The sequence below is a fragment of the Scylla paramamosain genome, chromosome 11, assembly GCF_035594125.1.
Source record: "Scylla paramamosain isolate STU-SP2022 chromosome 11, ASM3559412v1, whole genome shotgun sequence".
Lineage (NCBI taxonomy): Eukaryota > Metazoa > Arthropoda > Malacostraca > Decapoda > Portunidae > Scylla > Scylla paramamosain.
Window position 1 is genome coordinate 25,225,748 of NC_087161.1, and position 27,775 is coordinate 25,253,522.

The window sequence follows — 27,775 nt, forward strand, 5'->3', positions numbered from 1 at the left end:
ATCTTAACAGACTGTCTTGCTTATCCCACTCCCATTGACAATGTTGTATCTTTTACTATATTTTTTCTGTTTTTCAAGGTGACTGCTCTGCTGAACTTGCTGATTTCCTCCCCTCTCCCATGGCCTCATTACACAGGACTTCCTACTTACTTCCATTGCTATTCTGACCAGCTTATTAATGCAAGAATTAACCAGTACCTTCATTCTTTCATTCCTTTTACTGGTCAAGTCTGGAACTCCATTCCTGTTACTTTTTTATTCTCTTGGCAGCCTGAAGTGCCTCACAAACTGAAATGATGATCCCTCTCTGCTCCTCACCTGTTTGCTTTTTTAGGGACATAGTGAACTTTATTATTTTTTCCCTAGGCTGGACTCCCTGATACTAAAAATGGTATTTGCTTACACTGATTTCTTACTGTATTAAGTAATATTCACCCTTTTCAATAGCTCATGGTAATCTCAGCATGTACTTAGCTATTTTTCAATCTATCCTTGTTCAGCCACTTCCACTATGCTGATGTCCCTCCCTCAATGAGAATGTGAACAGTTCATGAACTGAATATTTGTGTGTTGTACACTTATTTCTTCTGTAAGCAGGGCACAGCGTCATCAAGTGAAACAGAATAGTGGTCCCATAGTCTCCATGCTGATCAACACCCACAAGTCATTAGCAGTGGAGGGTCTTAATGAAGGAACATTTAGCACATTTTAACATACCACATGGATTCCACAATTCAGCCGTTTTGTACCAGTTTTCCAGAACTCACAAGACCCCATTACAGTTAAATATTATAAATGACAAAGTCCAATAACAGATAAATAAGGTATTTTACATATACAAATGTAGGTTCCATACTAATATCCCAGAAGCAAATGTGGAGCTTGTACCTGACAATAATTTGTAGTAGCACTCAATCTGGTGGACATGACAGACACTTTAGTTAACTTTCCAACATCCTGTAAACATTTAGGTGCTGCACATGTAAAATCATATTTGCTATTTTGATTTGATGAATATTTCTGCCTGTTCTTATTATTATGAGGCCATTTCATATTTATTGCTGAAGGCTTAAAAAAATATTGGTCCATGGATCAATGGAGCCCCACATCAAAGATCACCCAACATCCCTCATGGAGAAACTTACCTGTATCTCAGTTTTGCTTCCTTTCCATGGCACAAGTTTAGCTTTAATTTTATTCCATCTTTGATAAAGATTTTGATAATTAGGAATAAGGATTGCACTTGACACCACAGTCTTGGGGAAGGTAAAACCCATGCCACCATGCCACACAATAAGCACAGTGTGTGCATCTTTACAGCTTATGTTGTGAGATTTGCTCTGCCAGGATATTTATCATATATACTTAGCATGTAATGGTATTTTATTTTATCTTTTTGGGAACAGTCTGAAAGAGTCTATGCAATGATTTATTATATAACACAGTACAAATAATTTGTGTTCCGATGGAAACGATACTATACTGAGGCCACATACTAAAAAGTCACCATTGCAGTTGTTTCCTGGAAGCCTTAGCAAAGATCTGCATCATAATCCAATGACATGTTTGTATAATATCCTATTTTTTAACAGACCAAACTAGTTAGTCCCAATGCAAACATTTTTATTCCTCTTCAATAAATGTCATAGTTAAATAATTCCAGATGACTTACACATTAAGTTATGACACAAGTGACCAGTTTTCACCTTATGGGAGTAACCTAGTTCTGCTGTCTGTCTGTCTGTCGGTCTGTCTGTCTGTCTCCTCATACACCTGCCTCAGCCTCCTCACACCTTCCAAGATGAGCATTTACTGGGACGACCATCATTATGAACAAATAAAGTATCACCGGAATGGAGTTTCACTGGTTTTGGTGTGTGTATGTAAAGCGCGCACATTGCACACCCACACACACGCACGTACACCCACACCTATACACATACATGCATGCATGCACTCCAAACATGCAAGAATGCATGCATGCCTGTGTCCGCCTGCACACACACATCGTGCACTCACTCACTCACTCACTCACTCTCTCTCTCTCTCTCACACACACACACACACACACACACACACACACACACACACACACACACACACACACACACACACACACACACACACACACACACACACACAGGTACTGCTGGTCTGCTCCTCACTGCAGGAGTGAGGTGCAGGAACTATTGAAAAGTGTTCTACAAGTTCAAAACACTTGCTAATAAAGAATAAGATGGAAACAGAATGAGTGAGGAGGCTATAGTTTTCTGGTACAAAAATAACCTGATATATGTATTACTCTAACCAAGTGAGATGCTGGGGGGGTGTTGGCGGTGCGCAGCCCAACACCACCTTGGATCTACCATATTCCAATTTTTTTTTGTCACTAAAAGACTAATTCATTTGACTTGTATAGCTATAAAAAAAAAAATATCAAATACAGTGATGTCCTTTCCAGCAAGGTCAGTAATTATATCATACAAGTAATCAGCAGAAGACTAGGTCGTCCTGGCTTGCATGTGGGATACACTGAAATACCCAGACCTATAAATGCTGCTTCATTCACCATTAATTCCTTTCAATAATGCCAACATACTACATAGTCATCTTCACACCAACATTCACACAGATGACAAATAAAATTATAAATTACAAAAAGTTTTGTGTTTACTGAGGTCGCAAGTAAAGACATCACCTACGAGGTAGGGTAAGGTATATAATTAAATTATCTGCTGCAATTTGTCCCCTGCTTCTATGGAAAACTGATTGGCTATAATCTAATGTTATTTGAAAGTTTTGTGGAAGTCAAATTAGGCTCATCCTATGGGTCAGCAACTGAGATATAAGCCTGATGAAAAAGGTCCCCTTCCTCCCCTCCCTAACACATGAACAAAACGTAGGGTTGGCGCACACACACACACACACTGCCACTCGACGTGCTCCTTTTGCTCGACGTCGTGTTCCAAGACTCAGCCTCCATAAGGATGGTGACTAGTGCACTGTCCTGCTCCTGCTGCCTCTCATCACCACCCGGTCACTGCAGGCTGGCTGGATCGAGTGGCCGATCTGCCGGCGGGGACGCATCCCCACACAGTGTCCGTGGTGGTGATTATTGGTGCCAAAACAAAATGCTGATGAACACCACAACACTAAACCTGAGCTATGTGGTTTAAGTATTATTTATACAATAAGAGTTCCAGACTGACACTACTTTTATCACAAGATCACACGTTTCCACTCCATGATTTGCAATCTAATCAAAATTTTCCCTCACTGATGATTTTAAGACAAAATATATGTATAAACACAATGGAAAAAATTCCTTACATACACTGTTGATCTTGTCACAAACTGGAAGCACCAGACACACAACATCAGATCTCTTAAAATATTTACCTTTGGTGTTTGAATCTTAAGCTTCACTGGTACACTTGGATTTTATCATTTTTAAAATCTTGAATGGGGTCAAGTAAACAAAAACATCATCTTCCCATTAGGTATTGGGGGATTAACAAATAAAGATTAAAATATAAATGCATGAAAAGCTTCCTCTAGTATCCAAACTTTACATCTCTGCATTATGCTTTTTTTTTATTGCCACTGTCACATAATCTTCCAGCAGCTGCTAAAACAAAAGTTTTTTCAGATTCTCACACCACAGGCAGTTCTTACATATACAAGCAACTATACCACATAAATATTACGATAGCTCATTTCTTTCTGCAGTGTGCTCATTTCATGCATTTCATGCCAGTTTTGCTTAATTTTTTTTTTTTTCCATTAAACAATTAAGATGGCCAAAGGATGACAGTTATTGCAAAAATTTGATCATTGGAACTGTGTAGTATGTACGTATGTATCAGTCTTTTTGTACCCGATGCTGGCAAACCTCAGAAGGTGTGGCTTTTACTTGCATCGTAATGAGGGCTGTGGTAACTTAAACTTGATCTGACTGTGGCCCGCATTGTGTTGGGGATGGGGAGAGGGAGGGGGAATGCTCGGCACATGACATGGGAGCCAAAGGGAAGGGGCAGTGAGTGAGTGAGTAGGTGAGTAGATGACTGATTGATTGATTGATTGACTGACTGACTGACTGACTGACTGACTGACTGACTGACTGATTGACTGTCTGACTGACTGAATGACCTGACTAAATGATTGAATGACAGAATGAATGATGAATGAATGACAGTGGATGAATGATGGAATGGATTGATGAATGAGCTCTCCTGACCATGATAGAGAGGTACCTGAAGACTGTATGACACTGTATTGCATTTGAAATATCTTGGCAATGGTGTGGTGTGGTGTGGCGAGCGAGGGGTGAGGATGGTGGCTGAGTGCTGGGGGTCAGTGGTGGTCAAGAGGCAGGCAGCAGCAGGGAAGAAAAAAAGGCTCTTCACAGTTTTATTTATTTCTGGTGTTTTGGCTGCCTGGCGTCTACGGGGGAGCACCATGGATGAAACGGGCCAGAAGTAGCACCCTAAATGCCCTTCCTCACTGCTGCCCAACCACTAGACCTCGCAAGCAACTCCTTCACAAGGGTACAAGGGGTCACTGTATCAAAGAGCAGCCCTCCAAACCAATGTCCCAGCTATTAGTGAATGTTAGTGCCAGGAAATCAGCCTCTTTCCCAGCAGGACAAACTGACAGTGAACATGCTGCTGCCATATAACGCAAACTGGAAAACCCTTGTACACACACCAGAGTTTAAGTGCATGGGGGCTGATACAACAATAGGAGGGGCTTTTGCTCAACTATGAGTAATGGAGGGGCATGATGACAGGTAGAGAAAAGGATGGTGTAGGAAATGAGTGGTGGTGGTGGTGGTGGTGTTCAGACAACTACTAAATGGTGAAGCAGGTGGAGGACAGACTAGGCTACCTGAAACGGGCCTACCTAATGAGCACTTAACTGTAGCACCTCCGAATAGATTTGTACATTGTGATAATCAAATTGCTGTTGAGAGAGAGAGAGAGAGAGAGAGAGAGAGAGAGAGAGAGAGAGAGAGAGAGAGAGAGAGAGAGAGAGAGAGAGAGAGAGAGAGAGAGAGAGAGAGAGAGAGAGAGAGAGAGAGAGAGAGAGAGAGAGAGAGAGAGAGAGAGAGAGAGACTAATAGAAAAATGAGCAGAAAAGAAAAAGGAAACACATGAGAATATGAGGAGAGAGAGAGAGAGAGAGAGAGAGAGAGAGAGAGAGAGAGAGAGAGAGAGAGAGAGAGAGAGAGAGAGAGAGAGAGAGAGAGAGAGAGAGAGAGAGAGAGAGAGAGAGAGAGAGAGAGAGAGAGAGAGAGAGAGAGAGAGAGAGAGAGAGAGAGAGAGAGAGAGAGAGAGAGAGAGAGAGAGAGAGAGAGAGAGAGAGAGAGAGAGAGAGAGAGAGAGAGAGAGAGAGAGAGAGAGAGAGAGAGAGAGAGAGACTAATAGAAAAATGAGCAGAAAAGAAAAAGGAAACACATGAGAATATGAGGAGAGAGAGAGAGAGAGAGAGAGAGAGAGAGAGAGAGAGAGAGAGAGAGAGAGAGAGAGAGAGAGAGAGAGAGAGAGAGAGAGAGAGAGAGAGAGAGAGAGAGAGAGAGAGAGAGAGAGAGAGAGAGAGAGAGAGAGAGAGAGAGAGAGAGAGAATGGAGAGCATCCCTTTCAAAAGCTATGGTGTATGCCCTAGCAAGGGAGGACTGACAGCAAGCCCTGCATTGTGCTTGCCTCCTAGTACTTGAAAGTTCTGCCGCTGGGTTCCAGGGGGTTGTTAGGTCAGCACTGTTTCTGGTGTGTCATTCCTGACACCTCATGCTGGTTTGTTGTCCTGGCAAAGAGGGCAGGGATTTCAACATGTTCCATTTTCTGTCTGTTAGTTGTAAGTGTGGGTTGCAGAGTAGTGGAGTTGAAGGTAGCATCTTGGTGGGAGGGTGTGGGAGGGGAAGGGAGGGAGAGGAAAATGAACCATATTGAAGTCATGCCTCAAAATCCCTGTGACAGATGAGCATGGGCACTTTAATTGTTTTCTTGTTTTTTTTTGTTTTTTTACTTCTTTTCCTCTTGACAAGATGGTGCTGCAAACTATAGTTTATCTTGTGCTTTTAGCTGTACTGTAGTAATCAACCAAAAAAAATATATATGCAAGTAACAGGCCTATGGTTCAGCTCACTTCTACCTAAGCCGATAACTTCCACTACCTTGTACATATTTAGTAGTGTCACTACAATATTTACAAATAGAAATGAGCACAAGACGTTTCTCAATACATTAAATTATTGTACAAAATGTATTCCAACCCTGTGTACATGTTAACTTGTACGATATCTTAAAAACTACAATAAATGAAGGGGGCATTTTTAGGATAAGGGATCCAACCTCAACTGGCTGGAGTAATCCACAAACATTCTGAATTCTTAAGAAGGCTTACATCCTATGTTGTAATAGAATATGAGTCTTATTGACAATCCCAAATTCTGTTACATTACCCTATTTAAGGCGGGGGAGGCTGCCCCTGTGATCGAAACAACTACTGCACTGGAAGGGAGAGCAACCAACAGTGTGACAGTCACAGGGGGAGCAGGGGGGAGGAACACACCTTTGGGAGGTGAGGAGGGGAGACAGCCTCCCCAGCCTACCAGTTCATGTTGCAATCATCCAGAATAAAAAAAGAAACAATAGTGTACATGATAACATCCTACTGACAAAATAATGACTGGTTATCATGAAGTAGCTGAGTTAATGCGCTCTTGGCAGAGGATGAGGGAGTTGGCATAGGAGCATTCAATCTCTTTCCTTTCTTTGTCCCTTGAGCTATCATACATATGCAGCACGGGAGATGCAATGCTTAAGTTTTCACTCATTATACAAAAAGGAACGAGGTAGTATGATAAAATTAGGAAAACAAAATTCCAAAATACATCCACTCATAAATACACATGAGTGTCTATAACAAAAAAATCGTAACTATCATGTACTTTAAAATAAATTTTAAATGTGTATACTGGGAGGTAGGGGGATGTATTGTAAAAAAAATATGAGAGAGAGAGAGAGAGAGAGAGAGAGAGAGAGAGAGAGAGAGAGAGAGAGAGAGAGAGAGAGAGAGAGAGAGAGAGAGAGAGAGAGAGAGAGAGAGAGAGAGAGGGAGGGAGGGAGGGAGGGAGGGAGGGAGGGAGGGAGAGGGAGAGGGAGAGGGAGAGGAAGAGAGAGAGAGAGAGAGAGAGAGAGAGAGAGAGAGAGAGAGAGAGAGAGAGAGAGAGAGAGAGAGAGAGAGAGAGAGAGAGAGAGAGAGAGAGAGAGAGAGAGAGAAATTAGCTTTTCTTCCTTGGTGGTTTGGGTGGGATGAGTGATGGCTGTCTGGAGGTAGCACAGGAACTACTAACAGACAAAACACAGGGTATACTAATATGATTAATGAATCAGAGGAGGAGGAGGAGGAGGAGGAGGAGGAGGAGGAGGAGGAGGAGGGTGAAGAAAGAAAGGGTTGGAAGATACAGCTTAGCATTAAGGAGGAAGAGAAGGGCCAACCAGTAGTATAGAGGAATGAAGCAGGAGAGGTGGTGGAGAGGGTGGCCAAGGTGGTGGTGGTGGTGGTGGTGGTGGTGATTGAGTGTTTGGGGTTTGGGTCATCTGGTGGGCAGGTGCTGTGGAGTGTAGTGTTTGTACATTGAGCTCCCTGAGAAACAGAACCACAGCCCCTGCCAACCTGGACTCTTGTCTAACTTATTGGAAAAAAAAAAAATATACATATATATGAAATGAAGTATAACAAGGGTGGAAAATGGGTGAGGGAATGGAGGGGAAAAAAAAAGAGAAAGAGAAAGAGGGGGAAAGAAAAAGAAAAAAAAAATTGGAAAAAAAAAAAAAAAAAATTTGGAGGATGAAACAGCAGGTCCCTTGCCCCACCTGACCTGTGCCCTTTATGAGGTAGAAATTATGTGCACGAAGCTGGACTGATGCTCCGCTGCCCCTCCAGCACCACCCCGGCCCTCCACTGACTGAATCCATGGAAAAAAGTATATACATAAATTTATGAACAGTGAGAGAGAGAGAGAGAGAGAGAGAGAGAGAGAGAGAGAGAGAGAGAGAGAGAGAGAGAGAGAGAGAGAGAGAGAGAGAGAGAGAGAGAGAGAGAGAGAGAGAGAGAGAGAGAGAGAGAGAGAGAGAGAGAGAGAGAGAGAGAGAGAGAGAGAGAGAGAAATACAGAGGTAGGGAAAGAGGGATGGGAATTGTATATACATCAGACATTTTGATAAAGTGAGGTATATATACATACATTTGAAATAAATCTCTTTTAAATAATTTTCTATCTTTAGCATAGTTGTGTACTGAGCGTTTGTGGGCCCCCTGCGTGGTAGTGGTGGGCTGGGGGGGGCGGAGAGTCCCTCACCTGAGCCACTAATGGTTGGCACCCTTTCTGCTAACAAAACTAACTTAGCAGCAAGATACAAACATAAGAGTTCATAATAATAGAGACAATATTCATCCATGGGCAACAAATACGTATATAGGGTATCTCCTCACACTGTCATTTCCTGGAGCTCCACACAGTAACTGAGGTAAAAGCCTGAGCTAAGTTTCTTGCTTGGGAGGAAGGGGGTTCACATCACTCTGCACACCCAATCTTCTGCTCATCAAAGCCACTCATTCAACCACATCCCATTCTCAGTTCCGGGCTTTGATACAAAGCCATGAGGGGGTCTAAGTTTAGCCGAGAGCAGTGGTCTGACTGCACAGAGTGTTGCAGGGTGACTTATGACAATCTGTACAACTGGAGATTGAGAAAAGCACTGAGATTGTTTCAGTAGTCCTACCAGGGATTAAGTTAACCAGTGTATATAGTTAGTAAATGGAATATGATTTGTACTAAATATTAAAATAAGTCTTATGTATGAAACTCCCACCTCAGACAGTCAGCTACATCACACACACAGGAGAGTAGCCAGGCTGAACCCCCACCATGACTCTACAAGAAGGCTCCATCACACACCAGTGGTGCCAAATACCTTCCCTTGCAAACACACATCTTTTGCCCTGAAGGTTTGAACAATTTCATCATAAGGCAAATTAGCACAAATGGCTGCCTAACACGTATTTAAGGGCTGTCACCAGCAAACAGCACTATTAATAGATTCAACTGCTAATGTTTTGTGGTTTTAACACGTTTCATCTGACAACAGATTTGAGTATTGTTTTATCATTTCATTAAGCAATCCAGACCTGTGGTGCCACACTGGTGGAGGATCAGGGCTCACAGGGGCTGGTGCTGCCAGTGCTGCTGGGAACCGGGGAGAGGCAAGCCCGAGCTCTGAGAGGAGGACATTTCCACTGATCAAAGTTACCGTTACTCAGCCCAAGTTCTGAGGCAGTGTTGGCAGGAGTCAACTTCATCAACTTTATAACTTCTTGGCACCATGTGAGGCTTTGGGGGTTTGAGTACCACCTGGAGCCACTGGATGTGAGGTGTGCAGGCATCTAGCTGACCCAGAGCTGCCCACCAGGGAGCCTTTAGGGAACTGACTGACGGTAATTTAGTTCAGTGGCACAGCACCACTTGTCAGAAGTCTGTATGGAATGCAAAGTGAGTTGTGGGTGAAGGATCACATGTTACACTGGGAGTGTTTCCACTCGCTGCTGTGTTGATTCGACACAGCAAAGAGGCCAAATTTACCAAATTTTTGTTGGTAAAATGCCTACTGTTGTGATATTCTTCTTAAGATAGATAGAATATAGTTATGAGATGACAAAAGATACAATAAATAGATAAGAATGAATCAAGTTGATCAGTCTAAGTTTGCCCTAGACATCTGCTGAGAAAATGCAATGAAAGCTGCAACAGTTCTTACAAGTAAATAAGCTGCAATACTCCTGGACCTAAACACTTTACAGAGTGATACAGTCCTAACACTCAGAGTGAAGAATGGCATCAGATGAGCATCATCAGAAAATAACAACTCCCGACCTCCCAAGGATGCTCCTCTAAAATGATCCTCCACCCACCTGGTAAGGAGCTAATAACGGTATAATGGTTCAGGTAGCTTCTGCAATATTATAAGCGCTGCATGTGATCATTGAGTGCAAGAACGACTCCTGCACTTGGTTGCTCTTGGTATGAATCTCCCTGACTTCAGACTGTAATGCTTCAACAGTAAAAACACAGAAATGTTACATAACACAACTGCTGCCTAAAAGTCAATTCCTCATACATAAAGTGTTAATAACCCATTACTCTTGTACTACTTTATGTTATATAAGAACCAGCAGACAAATGAAACACACCTAAATAAAAGATGTATTACAGTCTTATATAAAAGAAAATTATGAGAAGAGATTACCATCCCTGATACAAATATGGCGACTCAATGAGGTTGTGAAGACGCGAGAAGTTGCTTTGGGGGCCATGGTGGTGGTGTGGGTTGGGGGTGGGGGCAGGCATACTGTTATTTGCCAGGATAATCCCTGATACCTTGTTGTCAGAGAAATGAGGGAGCACCTGGACACAGCTCTCTAGTCACAGTTTACACATAAAAATCTGGAAAAAAGTTAGTGTTTTGTACTCCTTTCAATAAGCCTCGGTAAGTGAACTGTATCATGACGTGCTGAGTCGGGGGGTGGGGGGACGCTGAGCCTGAATTGTGTGACCGAGAGTCATATCCACAATGCTACAACGTAAACACCAAACAACACCTAGCTGTTAGTGGCTACAATGGGTGCCTGACCCAGCCCCGCTCATTTTCTCGGTGGTCACAAGTACCCACGCTGACAACATTTGTACACTTGGGTCAAGGCACACGCATCAAGTCCACTGTGGGCTGGATGGGCACAGCTGCCGCATGTATCACCGCAGTGGCTGGGCCAGGCCTTGTATACGTATCAATACCCGCATCAGACCAGAGGAGACTCTTGGTGACAGGGGCCTGCGAGGGAAGTGAGCCCGGCAGTGACCAGGCGCTGCACCAGTTACTGTGCCATTGTCAGTGATGGTCTTGGAGACGCTGCTCTCGTCGCCCCAGCGCCTGCATGGTGGTGGTGGTGGTGGTGGAGGTGGTGGTATGGGGTGGAGGCAGTGACAGAGGCAGCAGCAGCAGCAGCAGCAGCAGCAGCAGTGGTGTGCTGACTGGTGTCGTCTGTCCCTGTCCTGTCTGGTGCCGCCCCTCCTTCACCCTCCGCCACACTGAGGGTTGTCAGACTGGTGACGTTATTAAGACCATCATGCGAGGTGGTGCTGTGGTTGAGATGGTGGGCTGGGGAGGGCGGGGGTGTGGTGGTGAGGGAGCAGCTGCTGGGGCTCTGCTCACTGGCTGCCTGCAGAGATGCTGGCGGGGGCTGGCTGCTGGAAGAGGCACACTGGGCTGTGGCACCATTACTGCTTCCAGCACCTAAAACAAGTTGTTCTTTTTCCTCCTCTGATCCACCCTAGAAAATGTCAGGACAAATTTTTATTAAGAGTAAAATACACTTCTAAGCTTTAGTACAACTGTCCTGAAGAAAAAGCAGTAATAAAATATGTATAGGCAAAGCTAGCTGAACATTCCCTAACCTGCTGTTTTATGTGGTTTTTGATGTAAAGAAGCATTAAACATTTGTGACAAAAGAACATTATAACCAAAAAAGTGCCATTTCATTCTGCAGATCAGATTGGTCTGCCCATATTTGCAACAAACAGATTACAATTTTTATAGATGGAAATTTGTTGAGAAGTTCTCTAGCTAAGGGGTCACAAAGATGAAACATTGATGTAAATGTGAAGAGAGAACATGAAAATTAAAATGCAATGTACAGTAAAAATACAAGCAAGTATCCTTTTCTCATCTCACCTGCTTTGAATATCACAGGGAAGTCACAAATAATAATTGAAAATTCATGAAATTCATAACATAGTCTGAAAAGCAAAAGGTTTCAGGTTCAACCAAGTAACATGGTAGTAGGGATCATGAAATTCAGTGCTGTGAAAAATACAGTTTTAAATAACATTTGTGTCCCTACCATCACCTAACATGGAAACATTTGCAGTGCCTGCTGACTCTCACCTGGACAGGGGCACTTGGAGCAGCGCCTGCTAGGGAGTGCTCCCGGGACTGCACGTATCCATTGCAGCGAGAGTTGCTGAGTCCATTGAGCCAAGTGTCTGGGTACCCACCCTGTACAAAGGGCAGAAGTTACATTAGCTGTGCACTACAAGTAGTTCCAACTGAATATGAGTCAATATTTACTCTTACAAATCCATTTAATTCCACAAATAATGAAAATATAACGTGTATTTCATTAAGCACCGATATCCTGCTGCCTCAGGACTCATTCCTAACCTTGGTGTCCAAAGGCGGGGACTTGAAGTCAGGTGGAATCTGTGTCAGCATGGGCACGTACACCTCCATCTCCTGGCCCTCACTGTCCCCAGGGCCACCCAACCGCCCCTTGCTGGCCCCGGCTGTGACCCGCTTGCCGTTGATGTGGCCGTTGCCATTGCAGGATAAGACACGTGGCTGGGAGGTCACGTTGCGGTACTTGATGATGTACACAGTGATGAGGACGATGAGAAACACAAACACGAATGCTACCAAGCCACAGATCAGGTCTGGGAACAAGAAGAAGGCAGCATGAGACTCTGAGGAATAAGGAATATCTACTTCCTAAGACTCTCTGTAGTCATTCATGTTTTATTTTTAAATGTTTTCATCATATACACTGTCTTGTGACTGATGAAAAAATAAAAATCTGGTTGTAAGAATATCAACTGAAAATATCTTGAAAATAGCAAAGTGCACATTTCTTTTAAGTAACTTTGTTGCAGCACTTGCATGCCCTTGAATATTGATCTTGTTTGTACTGGCGGGCTTTGCTCTTCAACAAGAGGCAGAGAGGAAAGGACAATGAGGCAGTGGAGAGGGTTAGTATGTATACTATGGGAGCCTTGAAGGTAACATGAGATGCAACATTGCAATGATGAGAGAGAGGGTGGAGACAGTCAGTCAGAGGAGAAGAGTTGATAAGACAAAATGCTTTTGATTACACCCTGTCTAAAAGAGCAGTATGAGTGGAACACCCCCCACCATACATTTACTAAATTATAAATCTTCCTATTCCTTGTAAGCACCTCCTGGACTTCACAGGCACCTCCAAGTGGGCACCAACATTACACCAGTATGCAGAGGCAGTCACTGCCAATGTCACCATTCTGTTCAGCGAAAATTCAGGTGAAATAAGGCAGTAGGACATGAGCACCCTTTCAACAATGCCCCTCCCTGGCTACATACCTTCTTGTTGCAGGGCGCACTACACATCCACGAGAATCCACTAAACCTTCTTCCACTTCCAATAATATGCAGCAACTAGTCTCATATTATACTATAGTGACATGAAAGTATAAAACTATATTATAAGCCATCATAAATGAAGCTAGTAAAGTTACCATATAGCACCAATTCAAGCACCACATTTGAACTGCTCTTGATGGTGCTTATACACCTCAATTGATATGGCACAGATGAGTCTGATGGATAACAGTTTGAGTGTGCATAAACATATGGATGGGTAGGGTTCCTTGAGACCTAAGACTTACATAGTATCTCTGGGGAAATGTCTGGGGGTGACGGGAGAATGGCAGGGATGGTGGCAGCAAGTGGCTCTGTTGCAGTGCCACATCCTGTCACTGTGCAGCTGCGGACCATGAACCAGTACTCCGTATTGGAAATGAGTCCCTTCACCTGCAAGATGCAAGAGTTTAGGGAATTGCAGAAAGCTTTAGAAAACACACACACACACACACACACACACACACACACACACACACACACACACACACACACACACACACACACACACACACACACACACATTCCCTACAACTTTACTCAAAACTATCTCAGCTAGACCCATTTTCTTTCCAGCTTCTGACCTGATCAGGTGGCAGGATCAGACACAGGAAAGCAATCATAGAGGCTCTACATGCTATGCCCCATTTATGCATTTACAGTCATCCCTTTCATGCTTAATTACTCTTCCTTGCCCCACAGACATCCTTCTTGCATCCAATGCTCTCTTCACACTGTCCATTCACTCTATTTGTAGTTCTTCCATTATCTACGCCCCTCTTACATCTAATCTAGTTAACTCGACTCTTGCTCTACACAATTTCATCCTCAGGCTATTGTAACAAACCCAGCTCTGCTCAGTCAGCCAACTCTCTTCTCACACCAGATCTTCACACTACCACCAAATTCTCCCTTACTCTTCCTCCAATCACAAACTCTGCCTCAATGTAAAGTCTAATAATTCTTTCTTAATTTTTATTGTTTTATGTAAATGAAAATGAGAGAGAGAGAGAGAGAGAGAGAGAGAGAGAGAGAGAGAGAGAGAGAGAGAGAGAGAGAGAGAGAGAGAGAGAGAGAGAGAGAGAGAGAGAGAGAGAGAGAGAGAGAGAGAGAGAAACTGGGGGTATGTAGAGTAACAAATCACCAATTGTGTTATTGGCACATTAAAGATTAACTTCAATTATCAGCAGTTTGGCATTAACAATACCCAAGCAACTCTCCTTTTCTCATTCACTCACTCAATGCTGCATACTCTCTTATCTCTATTCAAGGATCCAATCATTTACACACACAGTCCTTGGCACAGCCTTACCGTGGCAACGTCTGTCTCGCCATCCACCTCCTGCACCTGCCACTTGGACAACGGCTTCATCTTGTCCAGGGTGAAGAGGATCTCGTACTTCTTGATGTCGTCCACCTGGTTCTCAGGCGTCTCCCACTTGAGGCGGATCGTTGAAGCATCAGTTGGTTCATATGTGATGTCCTCTGGAGCTGAGGGCACTGCCAGGCAAAGAAATGCAGCAATCAGTTGTTGTGCATCTTCAAGATTATTTTGGTACTATAAACATAATAATTATACTCCTTATACAATCCTCAGGAACATGTTTGTGTCTTTCAGTTAGGTTAAAATGATATATTGTGGAATCAGTACTTTGAGCACATATGTAGAAAACCTTATGCAGAGAAATTCAGTCTTCCAAATGGGGGCATTGAAAGGATGAGAGCCAGAGAGAGCTGGTTAAAAGAAAAGTAACTGTAAATAAATAAATAAATAAATAAAGGTAGGTAGATGAAATACATAAATAAAGATCAAATAAATGAAAGATAAAGACATATTAACTAAAACTCTCTATACCAAGACTGCACAAGGAAACACTCACGGCTGCCCATGGTGATGGCCTGCACCGCGGGGCTATACGGGCCATACACAGCGTCAGACTCATGGGCACGCACGCTGAACTCATACGTGCTGAATGGCTTCAGTCCAGTAATGACAGTCTCTGGAGTTTCACTGAAAAAAAGTCATGACTGAAAACATCTTTTCATTTCACTAAAAAATATATCACGTTAGAGAACTATTCAAGTTAAATTAAAAGGCATAGATAGATATGATTCATTTCAAGACAAGGAAGAAGAGGATGTCTGGACAGGGAGGGGTGGAAGCTGTTCTGCCATGGCCACCTTCCTTGGGAAGGAGGCTCACAGACTAAATAAGGCATCAGAGAAATGGACAGATAGACAGCTGCTACATTAATCCATAGCAACTGATATAATATAATATAATATAATATAATATATATATATATATATATATATATATATATATATATATATATATATATATATATATATATATATATATATATATATATATATATAATAACAACCTAATTACTTCTACAGAATCTAGTGTGAGGTTCCTTGACATTGGACCAACCATCACTGCTGCCCACCTGCATGCAAAGATCTCCTTTGTAGCATCTGTTGACAGTGAGACCTGCCGGTACTTGATGGTGTAGTATGCTGCCCCTTCCTGGCCCTCAGCAAGGCGCCAAGACAGGTGAATGCTGGTCTGAGACCTTGGGTCAGCCTCCAACTGGTGGGCAGGTGAGGAGAGTGTCAGACATCAAAAGGAAGTGAGCAAAAACTTACCAATGACATTCAGCTCACAAGAATAAACTTCATGCCATTTGGTGAATATGAAGTTCCTGACAATATTTTTTTATTGTAAGTAATGGGAGGAGAGTCATTCACTTTTAATCTCTACAACAATAATTCTTGACAGTTAAAACAAAGAAAAATGAAATAGATTTTTTTCTTTTCTAGTAGTTCCTGAAACTACATTATGGCAAAGAGTACACTTCAGGACCCATACTATGAGTGATTTCCTTTATTTGGTCAGTGTGAGGGTGGGTGACAGCATAACACGTACCTGGTATATATTCCATGAGGCGGTGGGGGGCATGGTGGTGTTGGGGTTGGGGGGCATGGTGTGCACTATCTGCTCTGTGGCACCACCATCCCCATCAACACTGAATGCTTTCACCTGCACCTCATACCAATCAGCCTCTGCAAAGAGTATAAAGGAAGTCCATGGGTAAAGATAAACTGTACTGCTTGTATCTTGCTGCCTAACATCTAACATTTAAAAGTTTATAATTCAACTTATGATTATAAAACAGGCTGAATATTTTGACAACTGGTGTTACTTTCTGAAAAACACAAAGCTGCATACAGCATACCTGGTGAACATCAAAGGTAAAGTAAGATGAGAGATCTAAACCTAAGCACACAAAAAAGTTGACTTTAGTCCGTCCAAATACAAAGCTCAAGGAACATGATGACAGTATTCTTCCAACCTGGCCATGGAGTTTGATCTGCCTGTGTCCTAACAGTGACCCACCAAACTTTTACCTAAAAAACAGAAATAATGCAATGTAGACTCCCAAGCCTGACAGACACTCACCAAGATTGTTGATGGTGTAGGAGGTCTGGGAAGGAGGGAGGTTGATGGGACCCTTCCACTGTCGTTCCTGCCGCCTGTACTTCAGCATGTAGCCTTCCACCTCAGCTTTGTTCTCTGCTGGGAGCTTCCAGTTAATCTGTAGGAATAAAGAAAAAGGTAATTCTTAATTTATCTTCCTGAATCATTTGTCTACTTTTAATTCAACATCTTTTCCCAAATAAACAGCCGCACTAGTAGTAATGGACATACTGAGGTGCTAGTTCCAATAGAAAGGTCAAAAGAATCGTCCAAAATTGGAGGTTAGTGTCTTGAAACCTCCCTCTTGAATGAGTCATAGGTAGGAGAAAAAGGAAGAAAGTTGGCAGGGAATTCCAGGGTTTACTAGAGAAAGGGATGAATGTTTGAGAATACTGGCTAACTAACGCATTAGAGAAGTGGACAGAATACATATACAAGTGCATATACATGAACACACCCACACCCACACATCCAGACACACACCTTAATGGCCAGCTTGTTGGTCTCCCGCTCTGAAGTGTCATTCACCACCTTGAGTGTCACAATGGGCGGCAGTGGCACGTTGCGGGGCGTGCGGGAAGGCATCCTGATGGGCATCCAGGGCCAGTTGTTCTTGGTGGGGTAGCCGGCCTTGGTGCCCGCCAGAACCTGCACCTCATACTTCTTGGCGGGGAAAAGGTCCCTGATCTCAAACTGGTGGATATCAGCTGACACCTGCAGGAATGGGACATCTTTGTATTCTGGCACCATCATCAATCAGAAAATATAGAGAACAATGAATAAATTTTGGTTAGTAAGGGAAAAGAAAAGGAAAGAGAAAGAAAACGTCAGAACCAGACAGTAAGAAGGGACATGTTAGGGAGTGCTGTTTCAAAGGCAACACTCCCAACAAACAACTCAATCATATTCATGTAACTCTCTGTTCTAGTTTTGTCATTCATCTAATTGACATACAATGGAAACATGGTACTGAATTCTGTGAGATGCCACTTGTCACCTCTCTCTGATGAGCGATTTGTTCTCAATTATTTCATTTTTAATACTATTGTAAAGTCTAGCATCTATGGCAGTAAGTTTCCTTCAGTACCTCTTTTTGTATTGGATGCATCTGTCTTAACCTTCTATGAGTTACATCAAAAACTTTCTTAAATTTTGTGTGTGTGTGTGTGTGTGTGTGTGTGTGTGTGTGTGTGTGTGTGTGTGTGTGTGTGTGTGTGTGTGTGTGTGTGTGTGTGTGTGTGTGTGTGTGTGTGTGTGTGTGTGTGTGTGTGTGTGCAGTGCCTCACCTCATTGACATGATAGTAGTGATGATTATGTTTCCTCCAGTGGATCTTGTAGCCCACAATGTTGCCCTGGGCCTGCTCAGGAGGCAGCTTCTTCCAGGTAACCAGAAGCACAGTGGGGGAGATGGGAGTCACTTGCACGATGGGAGCTCCCTTGGGAACTGGTGGGAGAAGAGAGAATAAATGAGTACAAACAAATGAAAGAGATCCTAGAAGTCCCTCAGTCTTGAGTGCTCTGACTTACTAACATCTTAAAAGCAAAAAAGAGAAGTGACACATGCACTTCCAAGGAGTCAAGACTATGAAGATACACAAAACACAGTAGAAGTGAGTACATTAGCCAACATATTGCCGTTCTCTGCTACTGCCCTGACTTACCATCCTCGGCAGTGCTGAAGACAAGGCGCTCTGACTGGTCTGAGGGGAAGTTGGTGTAGGCGCGCACAAAGGCAGCATACTTGGTGTTTGGCTTCAGGTTCTCCAGAAGGTGTGAGGTGTTCTGGGACACGGCCTGGCGTTCCATCTCATCAGCATCTGGAAGGGAAGGGTGAGCATTCAGTAGGCTGATAGTTATCTTTCCTTGTGCTGGTACGAAATAAATATAGTGTATATTTTCATTGTTGTTTTTAAAAGGTAAGAAGATTAGAAATTAGGAAAACTTGTGCATTTGAGAGAGAGAGAGAGAGAGAGAGAGAGAGAGAGAGAGAGAGAGAGAGAGAGAGAGAGAGAGAGAGAGAGAGAGAGAGAGAGAGAGAGAGAGAGAGAGAGAGAGAGAGAGAGAGAGAGAGAGAGAGAGAGAGAGAGAGAGAGAGAGAGAGAGAGAGAGAGAGAGAGAGAGAGAGAGAGAGAGAACGCTCACCAGACTCAAAGTAGTGAATGGAGTAGGCCTTGATCTTCTCACTGGTAGGAAGGACAGCATCCCATGTGAGCAGGACTGAGGTGGAGGAGAGCACCAAATAATGAAGGTTTTGGGGCGGGTCCGGGTGGTTCTTGGACGAGTTGATGACCATCGGGGCCCAACTGGAGCTGTGGGAGTGGAGTGGTGAGGTGAGTGAAGCATCTTGATTTTTAAGGAGTGAAGCTCAGAGATAGAAACATTACTTGACTCAGACTAGGGATATTCTGAATTCTGTAATTGCTCACTCAGGATACAAGAATTTGATATTGATAATCTATATAGTGTGAGGCAAGAATTCCTAAGCCATGTACAGATAACACAGGAAGAAACAAGAGGAGGAGCAGAAACAAAATCTCTCAGTTAAATTAAGATAAAATGAGGATGAGGAAGTGAGGAGGAAGAGAGGGAAGTAAGACGGTGGTTGATGACTAGAATAGGAAAAACATAAACTTCTGGCAAAATGAAGACAACAAGAGGACAAAGAAGTGGAAGAAGAGAAGCAAGTAAGACGGTGGTTGATAACAGGAATCAGAAAAACAAAAATTTCATCAAAGAGGAAGAACCAGGAGGAATGGAAGAAACAAGAACATCCAGTCAAACAAAGACAACAAAAGGACTAGGAAGTGAAAGCAGAGAGGTGAGTAAAACAGTGGTTGATAACAAGTATAAGAGAAGAAAAAGAGCAATAAAAGAAACAAAAACTTCAAGTTAAACAAAGACAACAAAAGGACTAGGGAGTGGGAGCAGCATGGCAAATAAGGTGCTGGTTGACTTGATAACACTCACGCATGTCCAGCATTGTTGTAGGCGAGGCACTGGTACAGCCCCGTGTCAGAGGTGATGGAGTTGGTGAAGACGAGCTGGTTGGCACTCGTCTGGATTATGCGGCCCTTCGTGTTGACGGTGAGGCCATCTTTGTACCATGTGACCCGAGGAGGGGGTTGCCCGTGACCATGCAGTCCAGCCGGGCAGTTTTGGCCAGTAGAGTATCCAGTGCCTCAGGAGGGGAGATAATTTCCGGGGGTACCATGACATCTAGTTCTATTTCCTGCACAAGGTGAAATGAGACAATGATATGTAAGCAATTTCTGTAGTAGTAGTATCATGACATAGAGTTCTATTTCCTGTAGGAGGCAAAAGGAGACTGCCAGATGTATGTATGGCATTTCTAAAGTAGCTGTGCCTGAATTAAGTGTGAAAAGTTGACTGACTCTTCCTTTTTTCAATCCCCAAAATCCTTCTGAGAGAGAGAGAGAGAGAGAGAGAGAGAGAGAGAGAGAGAGAGAGAGAGAGAGAGAGAGAGAGAGAGAGAGAGAGAGAGAGAGAGAGAGAGAGAGAGAGAGAGAGAGAGAGAGAGAGAGAGAGAGAGAGAGAGAGAGAGAGAGAGAGAGAGAGAGAGAGAGAGAGAGAGAGGTTCCTGAGCTGCCCACCTGAGATATGGTGACTTCGCTCTTGGTGGTAGGGTTCAGGGATTTGGCAGTGCAGGCATAGCGGCCGGCACTGGTGTTCTGGGCATTGGGGATGGTGAGTGTTCCATAGCTGCCCATTACAAGGCCATTTGTGTGGCTTGTAAGATCCTCCCATGCTTCACCCTCACTCATATTTCACTGTTAGGGAAACAAAATGTGAGGGAAGCCACCTAAGTTACTTCTAGGAAAAGTTATATCTAAAGAAAATCAACTTTCAAGTAATGAGTTTTTAATAATCTCATCATCAGATCTAATGACAGGGAAACACTAATCATTCTGGAACTTTGTTTCCTAATTTTTACTTCTTGTGCTTGAAACTGTATTGTATGACTAATGTAGTTGGATCAGACAGAAGATGGAGTAACTGATGACTGTTTATGATTACAGAAGGCTGCACTTCCATAATGGAGGCATGCTACACGTGAAAGGTTTGGCATGTCTAGTATAGATAAGGAAAAACACTCTAAAGAGTAGAACCTATCAAATTTACCACTCTTAAGTGGTCATTTTAAGAAAATGAGAGATGACTGGAAGAATCTATTTTAGTAATGCAGATACTGTATGTATTGAGCAATCCTCTGTTCAATGTGATGAAAGCGGATTAGAATACTCAAGAATGAATAATTAGCTGAGGAATGTGCAAGGCTGGAGTATATGTCTAAGGGTAAGATGAGATTCTACAGTTGTAATCAGAAGCAAGAATCAGAACAGATGAATGCAAAGCTGGACTCACATTTTCGTTGCCAAGAGATGCTGGGGAGAGGCAGCCCTGTGGTGAGACACTCTAGGACAGCATCTTCTCCCTTCCTGACTTTGAGGTGTTTCTTGGGGGAGAGAAAGGAGGGGGCCCGGAAGACATCCTCCTCCCCGGCCTCCAGCACAGTGACGGTCACGCTGCTGCTCCGACGCTCCTTGCTGAGGACAAGCATTGGTCGCCAGGCATCTGCCACCCACAGCAAAAGAGTCAGTTAGCATCTCAACCACTTGGCTATCAGAATTTTTTGTACATTAAGGAGTAAAGATGTTAATCTTAAAATCTAGTGAGAAAGGCTTGTCTTGCATGGAACCTTATCTTGTAGAGGAAGGTGTATATGCATGGTGCCAAGAATAAAAGGAATGCTGCCAGTGCTGACAATCTACAATTTCCTCCACAATTCTAAAATTTATATATATGTATACATTAAAGAAAAATCCACCACTTAATTGTTCTAGTTCAGCTTACAATCTTAAAATTGTATAAATTCTGTGAATGATCACTGTGGAACTCTACTATTTGTATATTCTTACACTAAAACCTTGTTTCTTTTACATTTTTATTATATCATTGTTTTATTTTTTTGGTCAATGAGGAGATACTACTCCATGTTGAAACATCTGAATCTACAAGAAGGTGCTTCTAATTTCCATCATCCCTTCCTTGTTGGAGATAGAGTTCCCTAAGGATGCTGCCATATGTTGATCTATCCTACAAACAGAGAACATGCCAGGAGATGCACACTGCCTGCCTCACCTGTATGTGCCTGCATCGCTGGCCTGCACTCCCACAATGTGCAGTACTCCTGAGAAGGGGGTTGTGTACCTAGATAGAAAAATTTGATCAGTATTATATTTACTTTTGACATTTGAAATAAAAGCAAAATGAGTAAGGATAGTAAGGTGAGCAAAACAAGAATGAGCAAGGGGAAACTCAATGCAGCATGGAAACACATGAAGGGGAAAGGTGACATCAAGTGAGCAGGATGGAGGCTTATTCACTATTAAAATACAGCAGTAGTAGATCAAGTGAGCAGGATGGAAGCTTATTCACTATCAAATACAGCAGTAGTAGAATGAAACTTAGGCATGTGGGAATTTGAGTATGTTTGATAAAGAAATAAAACATGATACATGAGGCCCCAGGCAGAAAGTCTACACACAGGCAGACAAGACTCCTGTAGAGACCCACACTCGTCACTCAAGAAATTATGGAACGTATACTACAAAGCCTTTTTAACAAGAATGGAGAAGTGAAAAGAGGGATAAGGAATGCTATTTACAGTGTTGCTGCTAAGGTTTCTATGTACTATACTACTTGTTTTGAAAGCCATCAGGTCAAATGATGCTGACAATGGAAGGCAGAGTCATCTCCACTGCAGGGAGTGACAATAACATAATTACACATGAGAATTAAGAACACTGGCAATGGAATATACACCACACCACCAGAATTAATTATGGACAGACTTCGAAAAGTTACCACCTGATGAAACGGCAAACTAATTTTGAGTTCCTCAGCCAAAAAGTGCTTTATATATATATATATATATATATATATATATTATATATATATATAATATATTATATATATATATATATATATATATATATATAAATATATATATATATATATATATATATATATATAAATATATATATAGAGAGAGAGAGAGAGAGAGAGAGGAGAAGAGAGAGAGAGAGAGAAGAGAGAGAAGAGAGAGAGAGAGAGAGAGAGAGAGAGGAGAGAGAGAGAGAGAGAGAGAGAGAGAGAGAGAGAGAGAGAGAGAGAGAAGAGAGAGAGAGAAGAGAGAGAGAGAGAGAGAGAGAGAGAGGAAATAATATCACTTCTCTTCCTCCTAGAAGAAACTTTCTAAAGGAAACTTGATCTTAATCACTTTTAGTTCATTATCCCAATCTTTGCAAGTGACACTGAAAGCTAAAGTCCACACTGCAGGACATTATTCAGGGACACCAACAAGCAGCATCACCCCTTGATCATCACATTTAAAAACATCTCTTTTTTCTAATTAGTAAAACATTAGTATTTAAAATAATCTTTAATACTCATGATTTTTCATTATCCTTTTAGGTGGGCATTTCTCTGGCCTGCAAAGCAGTCATGTTCACTCTGGAGAGGTAAGCATTAAACTGTGATTTAAATGTCTGGCACTTCCAAATGCTGAGAATGTAATGGTAATATCTGCTCATGCATTAAGACTGTTTTGGACTCGCATAAGCAAATGAACGAATGCCTCAATAACATAATTCCTGTTCAATGAATGAGTAAAACATATAATTCTCATCTGCTGGGTCAAATGCTGTGACAAACAAGTAAATGAATAAATAACTATTTCTAATGTCTTTCTGTTTATGTCCAAGAATTCAGATTTAATACTTGACTCAAATCATGTGAATGCAACTCTGAGAGAGGATGGATCATTCCAACACACCACAGCTGGCCTGGCCTCAGCTCCACATCTCTAAGCTAATGACTGCTTCTGACAACTTTAGGTGGATCATCTCTTTTCTAAAGCTATAGATTTTCAAAGATATAGTTTTAATACTTGCAAGAAAATGTAATGACATCTTTGACCAAGATTTAGCTTCCTTTGATAGGTACAGACAAATGTTAGGTCCCCCTACTTTGGAAGGCATCCAAATCTTCATAATATTTCTCAAATTTCTCTGTTAGTAGAAGGTAAGGAGATCATAGCATAATGTACTGGATGCCATCAAAAACAGTTGCTAAACATTCCTGTCATGGCCAAACCAAGTGAAAATTAGAAATTCAAGAGAAAAAAAGGATATCTGTCTCTGTGCCCAGGACAACATTTCTGACTCCCTACCACACACATGGTTTGGGATACACACCTGAGTCACAGCATCAGAACAACAATGTACATTAACTCCCAAGAATTTCAAAAATTTGAGGAGCTTCAGCATCCCATTTTCCAATAAGGTATCAAGCCTAAAAATACAATCTTGCCTGGCGGTGGTCCAACAAGTGCACGCCAGCAGGGCAGCTGGGTGGTGGCAGTGTTCCTGAGGGCAGGGAGGGTAGGAAACATAACACAGGTGCCGAGGAGGCTGGCCTCACCTGTCGTGTTGAGGTAGAGGTTGTTGATCTTGGGTCCACAGGAGTGAGGCAGGGGGCTGGGAGTCCAATTTGGCACGAGAGTCGCAAAGCCTCACCCACCAGCACCGTCACATTGGAGGGGCTCACCACAAAGTTCTTGGTGAGACCTGCAACAGAGTGCTCCCATTAGCCCCAGATGTCCTTGGCATCAGCTCTTGCACCACTGTCCCTAAGTTAATTTTTTTTCCTGAATAGTTCTGGCTTCAATGTACATGTATAAGATTTGTGTAATGACCAGATGGTGTGTTCATGAGATCATCAAGTGAAAATACACTAGTGAATATTATACAACATGACAGTTTCAGATGCCTCTAAAGAGGATTAATAATTCCCAATTCTATATGCTTTCAAAAATGTGAATTATAACATCACATGGTGAGCAACATTTTCCAAGGAGACCTATGATCAGGTCCCACAGTACAACTGTATCAATAAAAAATAAAAAAAATAAATAAATAAGTATTAAAAAAATAAATAAACAAAAATAAATATAGAAACCAATGAAAAGTGTGCCTCATTAACACTACACAAGCAGTCCTTGGCACTATACAAGGTGACACAGTACTCCAGTAAAGCAAGAACATAAATCTACATAAATCTACTACATTCATATGATCAAAACACAATTATCAAAAATCTTTTGGTTGCCAAACATGAAACATCAATCAATCAATCAATAAATAAATAAATAAATAAATAAATAAATAAATAAATAAATAAATAAATAAATAAATAAATAAATAAATCATAAGCCTGGTTTCCTGAGCACCATGATGCTTGAAAGCAGTGTGAAGGAAGGCTTTCTGAAGGCAGAGGGTAAGACCAAGTCAGGCAAGTGATCTTAACTGGCTCTGTGAGTAAACAAATCCGTTTGTTTGGCAAAGTTTAGTTTATTTTCAGTATAGTTATTAATGTCTAGGAGTCAAGGTCATCTGTGCCAAGGGTCTCCTGCTTGAGTGATGCCAACTGCACCTTGAGCCTGTGCCCCACTGCCTGTGCCCACATCCATCACTCAGCCCTGTGCCTTGCTGCCTGTGCCCACACCTAACAAACAACCATCCTGTGCCCTGCTGCCTGTGCCTACACCCATCACACACCCAACCTGTGCTCCGCTGCCTGTGCCCACACCCTACACACATCCAGCCTTGAGAAGACGAGCAGCAATGTGTGTTTGCTTATAGCACACAATAGAATGATTAAATTGTATACAGCACTGCAGGCACATAGTTTCCCTGGTGCCTCTCTGCTGCAGTGCTAAAACAGTGTGCTGCTGGCTGTACAGGCACAAAAAAGGGGCTGCCTGTGGGTAACATGTCTAAACAGCACATGTAGTGGTGAAGGTTTCATCTATTTGCCCAGTGACTTCTATTTGGCCTACACACAATGTGGCTGCTTCTCATGCACTGTCATGTTGCTCTTATTTAACAATTGTTTGCCTGTTAAAAATTATCAACATGACCTTTTGTTCTGACTTCAACTTTGCAGGCCTGCAGAAAATAAATATGTAAAAGAAATGCAATAAAATTAGGGTCTATAATACAAATGTTACCTTGAAACTGACATACATTATGCAAGATATAGAAGAGGAATATTAAAGTTATGCTGATATACAATAGTGCTATAACTTTTACTTCATTGTGGCTATTTCAGGCTACAGGATGTTCTTATGCGCGCGCACACACACACACACACACACACACACACACACACACACACACACACACACACACACACACACACACACACACACACACACACACACACACACACACACACTTGAGCTGAGTACTGAAAAATGTGCAAAGGAAATATATAGCTCACTTAACATAATATATATCTGAAGAATCAATAAAATAAGCAAGATTACCACTGCTGGAAAAAAAATACAAATATAATTCAATAACTCAGAAATGGAAACACATATGACCCATTAAAATACAAATATGTATTAATAATGATTGTAATGAGCAAAATTTAGAAAAAAAATATAATACAAAGAAACTTGGTAGTACACTAAGAAAGAAAGAGATGATACTGGGAAGGCAATTTGGATTTAGGAAGGAAAGATCTACATAGTACAATTAATCTGTTAATTTGTTAACAAAAAATCACATGTGTGTACAGTAGGAATATATAAAGAATCTTAAAAAGCATTTGCAAAGTCCCTCACCAACAGCTTGTGAGGAGATTACAACAAAAAGAAGTTCAAGGAAATCAGTCAAAATGAGTGGCAGATTCTAGAGGCAATGAGAAGAGAACAATAATGAGAAGGAATACTGTTCAAAGCAGAATGGTAGCAGCAGATTTTCCTCAAGGTTCAGTTTAGCACCAATCATGATCTGTAGTCTGTATAAATGATGCTGAGGAAAATGTTGCAGAAGGAAGTTACTTGAATGCTTGCTGATGATGCCAGGACGCAAAGTAATTGTAAATGAACATTGCTGCAAGAAACTGAGGAAGACTTATACAAACTGACTGAGTGGAAAAATAAATGGCACATGGAATTTAATGTGTCATGTGACAGTTTGAAAGAAAAGATACAAAAGCTGGATGGAGCTACAGGCTCAGTAATATGATTTAAAAGCAGAGAAGGAAAGAGATAATGGAATAATGATAAATAAGAAACTAACACCAACTTCATATAAATGTTAAAATCAAAAGTATGCATGCACTGTGTGTGACCTATACACACACAGATAAAGACAGAGTAAAGAAAATAATAAAGTTTTGTGTCTCACAGTGAAATATGCAGCAGCGGTGTGGAATCCAAGTTTAAAGAAACATTTTTACAGTAGAAAGGTACAAAGATCAGTATTATAATGAGTGACAAGTATTGGCATTATTACAATGAAAGATTAAAATGTTACTGCTATCCAAATTGGAGAAAAGATGACAAAAAGGAGACATGATGCATAAATGTGTAAAAAAAATGAAATAAAAATCAAATCAAATCAAAAGAATGAGGAAGGTAATGTAAGACTTTTGTTTAGCAGGAAATGCAACATCAAGAGAACACAGCAACACATTCAACAACACAAGAGGAGATAAAGGATGTGCAGAAATACAGTTTTGCAAATAGAGCATTACATCAGAGGAATGTATTGCCTAAGGAATGTGTTCCTGATTGCACATTCTTTGGAGGAAAGAAACATGATTTGGTTTTAAAAGACAGGACATACCAAGCTTGACTCAATCCCATAAAGAACACAAATAGGTAAATGCAACACACACACACACACACACACACACCACACACACACACACACACACACACACACACACACACACACACACACACACACACACAGGAAACCTCTTTAACACAGCTTATTAACTCACCAACTAATTAACAAAACTCAACTACCCCCCCACCCAACATCCTCTCTTTCTCTCTCTCTCTCTCTCTCTCTCTCTCTCTCTCTCTCTCTCTCTCTCTCTCTCTCTCTCTCTCTCTCTCTCGCACCTCA

General features: G+C 41.9%; 2 protein-coding genes across 3 annotated transcripts in view; both read right to left on the bottom strand.

Moving 5' to 3' along the window:
• Positions 1-1,365: 1,365 nt before the first annotated feature.
• On the bottom strand, positions 1,366-20,545 carry LOC135105100 (protogenin B-like). The gene is made up of 15 exons (XM_064013090.1): positions 20,378-20,545; positions 19,734-19,995; positions 18,909-19,075; positions 18,428-18,583; positions 18,053-18,210; positions 17,250-17,480; positions 16,749-16,884; positions 16,215-16,351; positions 15,736-15,878; positions 15,163-15,293; positions 14,595-14,782; positions 13,531-13,675; positions 12,278-12,546; positions 12,002-12,112; positions 1,366-11,387 (listed from the first exon to the last, which is right to left on the bottom strand). Exons 3-15 carry the CDS (start codon positions 19,057-19,059, stop codon positions 10,932-10,934), a joined length of 2,412 nt encoding a protein of 803 aa, XP_063869160.1. The 5' UTR covers positions 19,060-19,075; positions 19,734-19,995; positions 20,378-20,545; the 3' UTR covers positions 1,366-10,931.
• Positions 20,546-20,656: 111 nt separating this feature from the next.
• Positions 20,657-27,775, bottom strand: part of LOC135105101 (protogenin A-like) — a 173,620-nt gene continuing 166,501 nt past the window's right edge. For both annotated transcript variants that reach the window (XM_064013091.1, XM_064013094.1), the window contains exons 6-8: positions 24,270-24,415; positions 21,927-21,995; positions 20,657-21,359 (exon numbers count right to left, since the gene is read on the bottom strand). In XM_064013091.1, coding sequence (XP_063869161.1) covers positions 21,306-21,359; positions 21,927-21,995; positions 24,270-24,415 — 269 coding nt within the window. In that variant the 3' untranslated portion in view covers positions 20,657-21,305. The remainder of the gene's footprint in view (positions 21,360-21,926; positions 21,996-24,269; positions 24,416-27,775) is intronic.

Excerpts from the sequence above, each read along its gene's own strand:
- LOC135105100 (XM_064013090.1), bottom strand. The coding sequence starts at position 19,059 with ATGGTCATCAACTCGTCCAAGAACCACCCGGACCCGCCCCAAAACCTT. Across the intron at positions 15,294-15,735 it reads AAGGAGATCTTTGCATGCAG|TGAAACTCCAGAGACTGTCA; the intron begins GTGGGCAGCAGT and ends ACTTTTTTTCAG. Across the intron at positions 14,783-15,162 it reads GGCCATCACCATGGGCAGCC|TGCCCTCAGCTCCAGAGGAC; the intron begins GTGAGTGTTTCC and ends TTTGCCTGGCAG.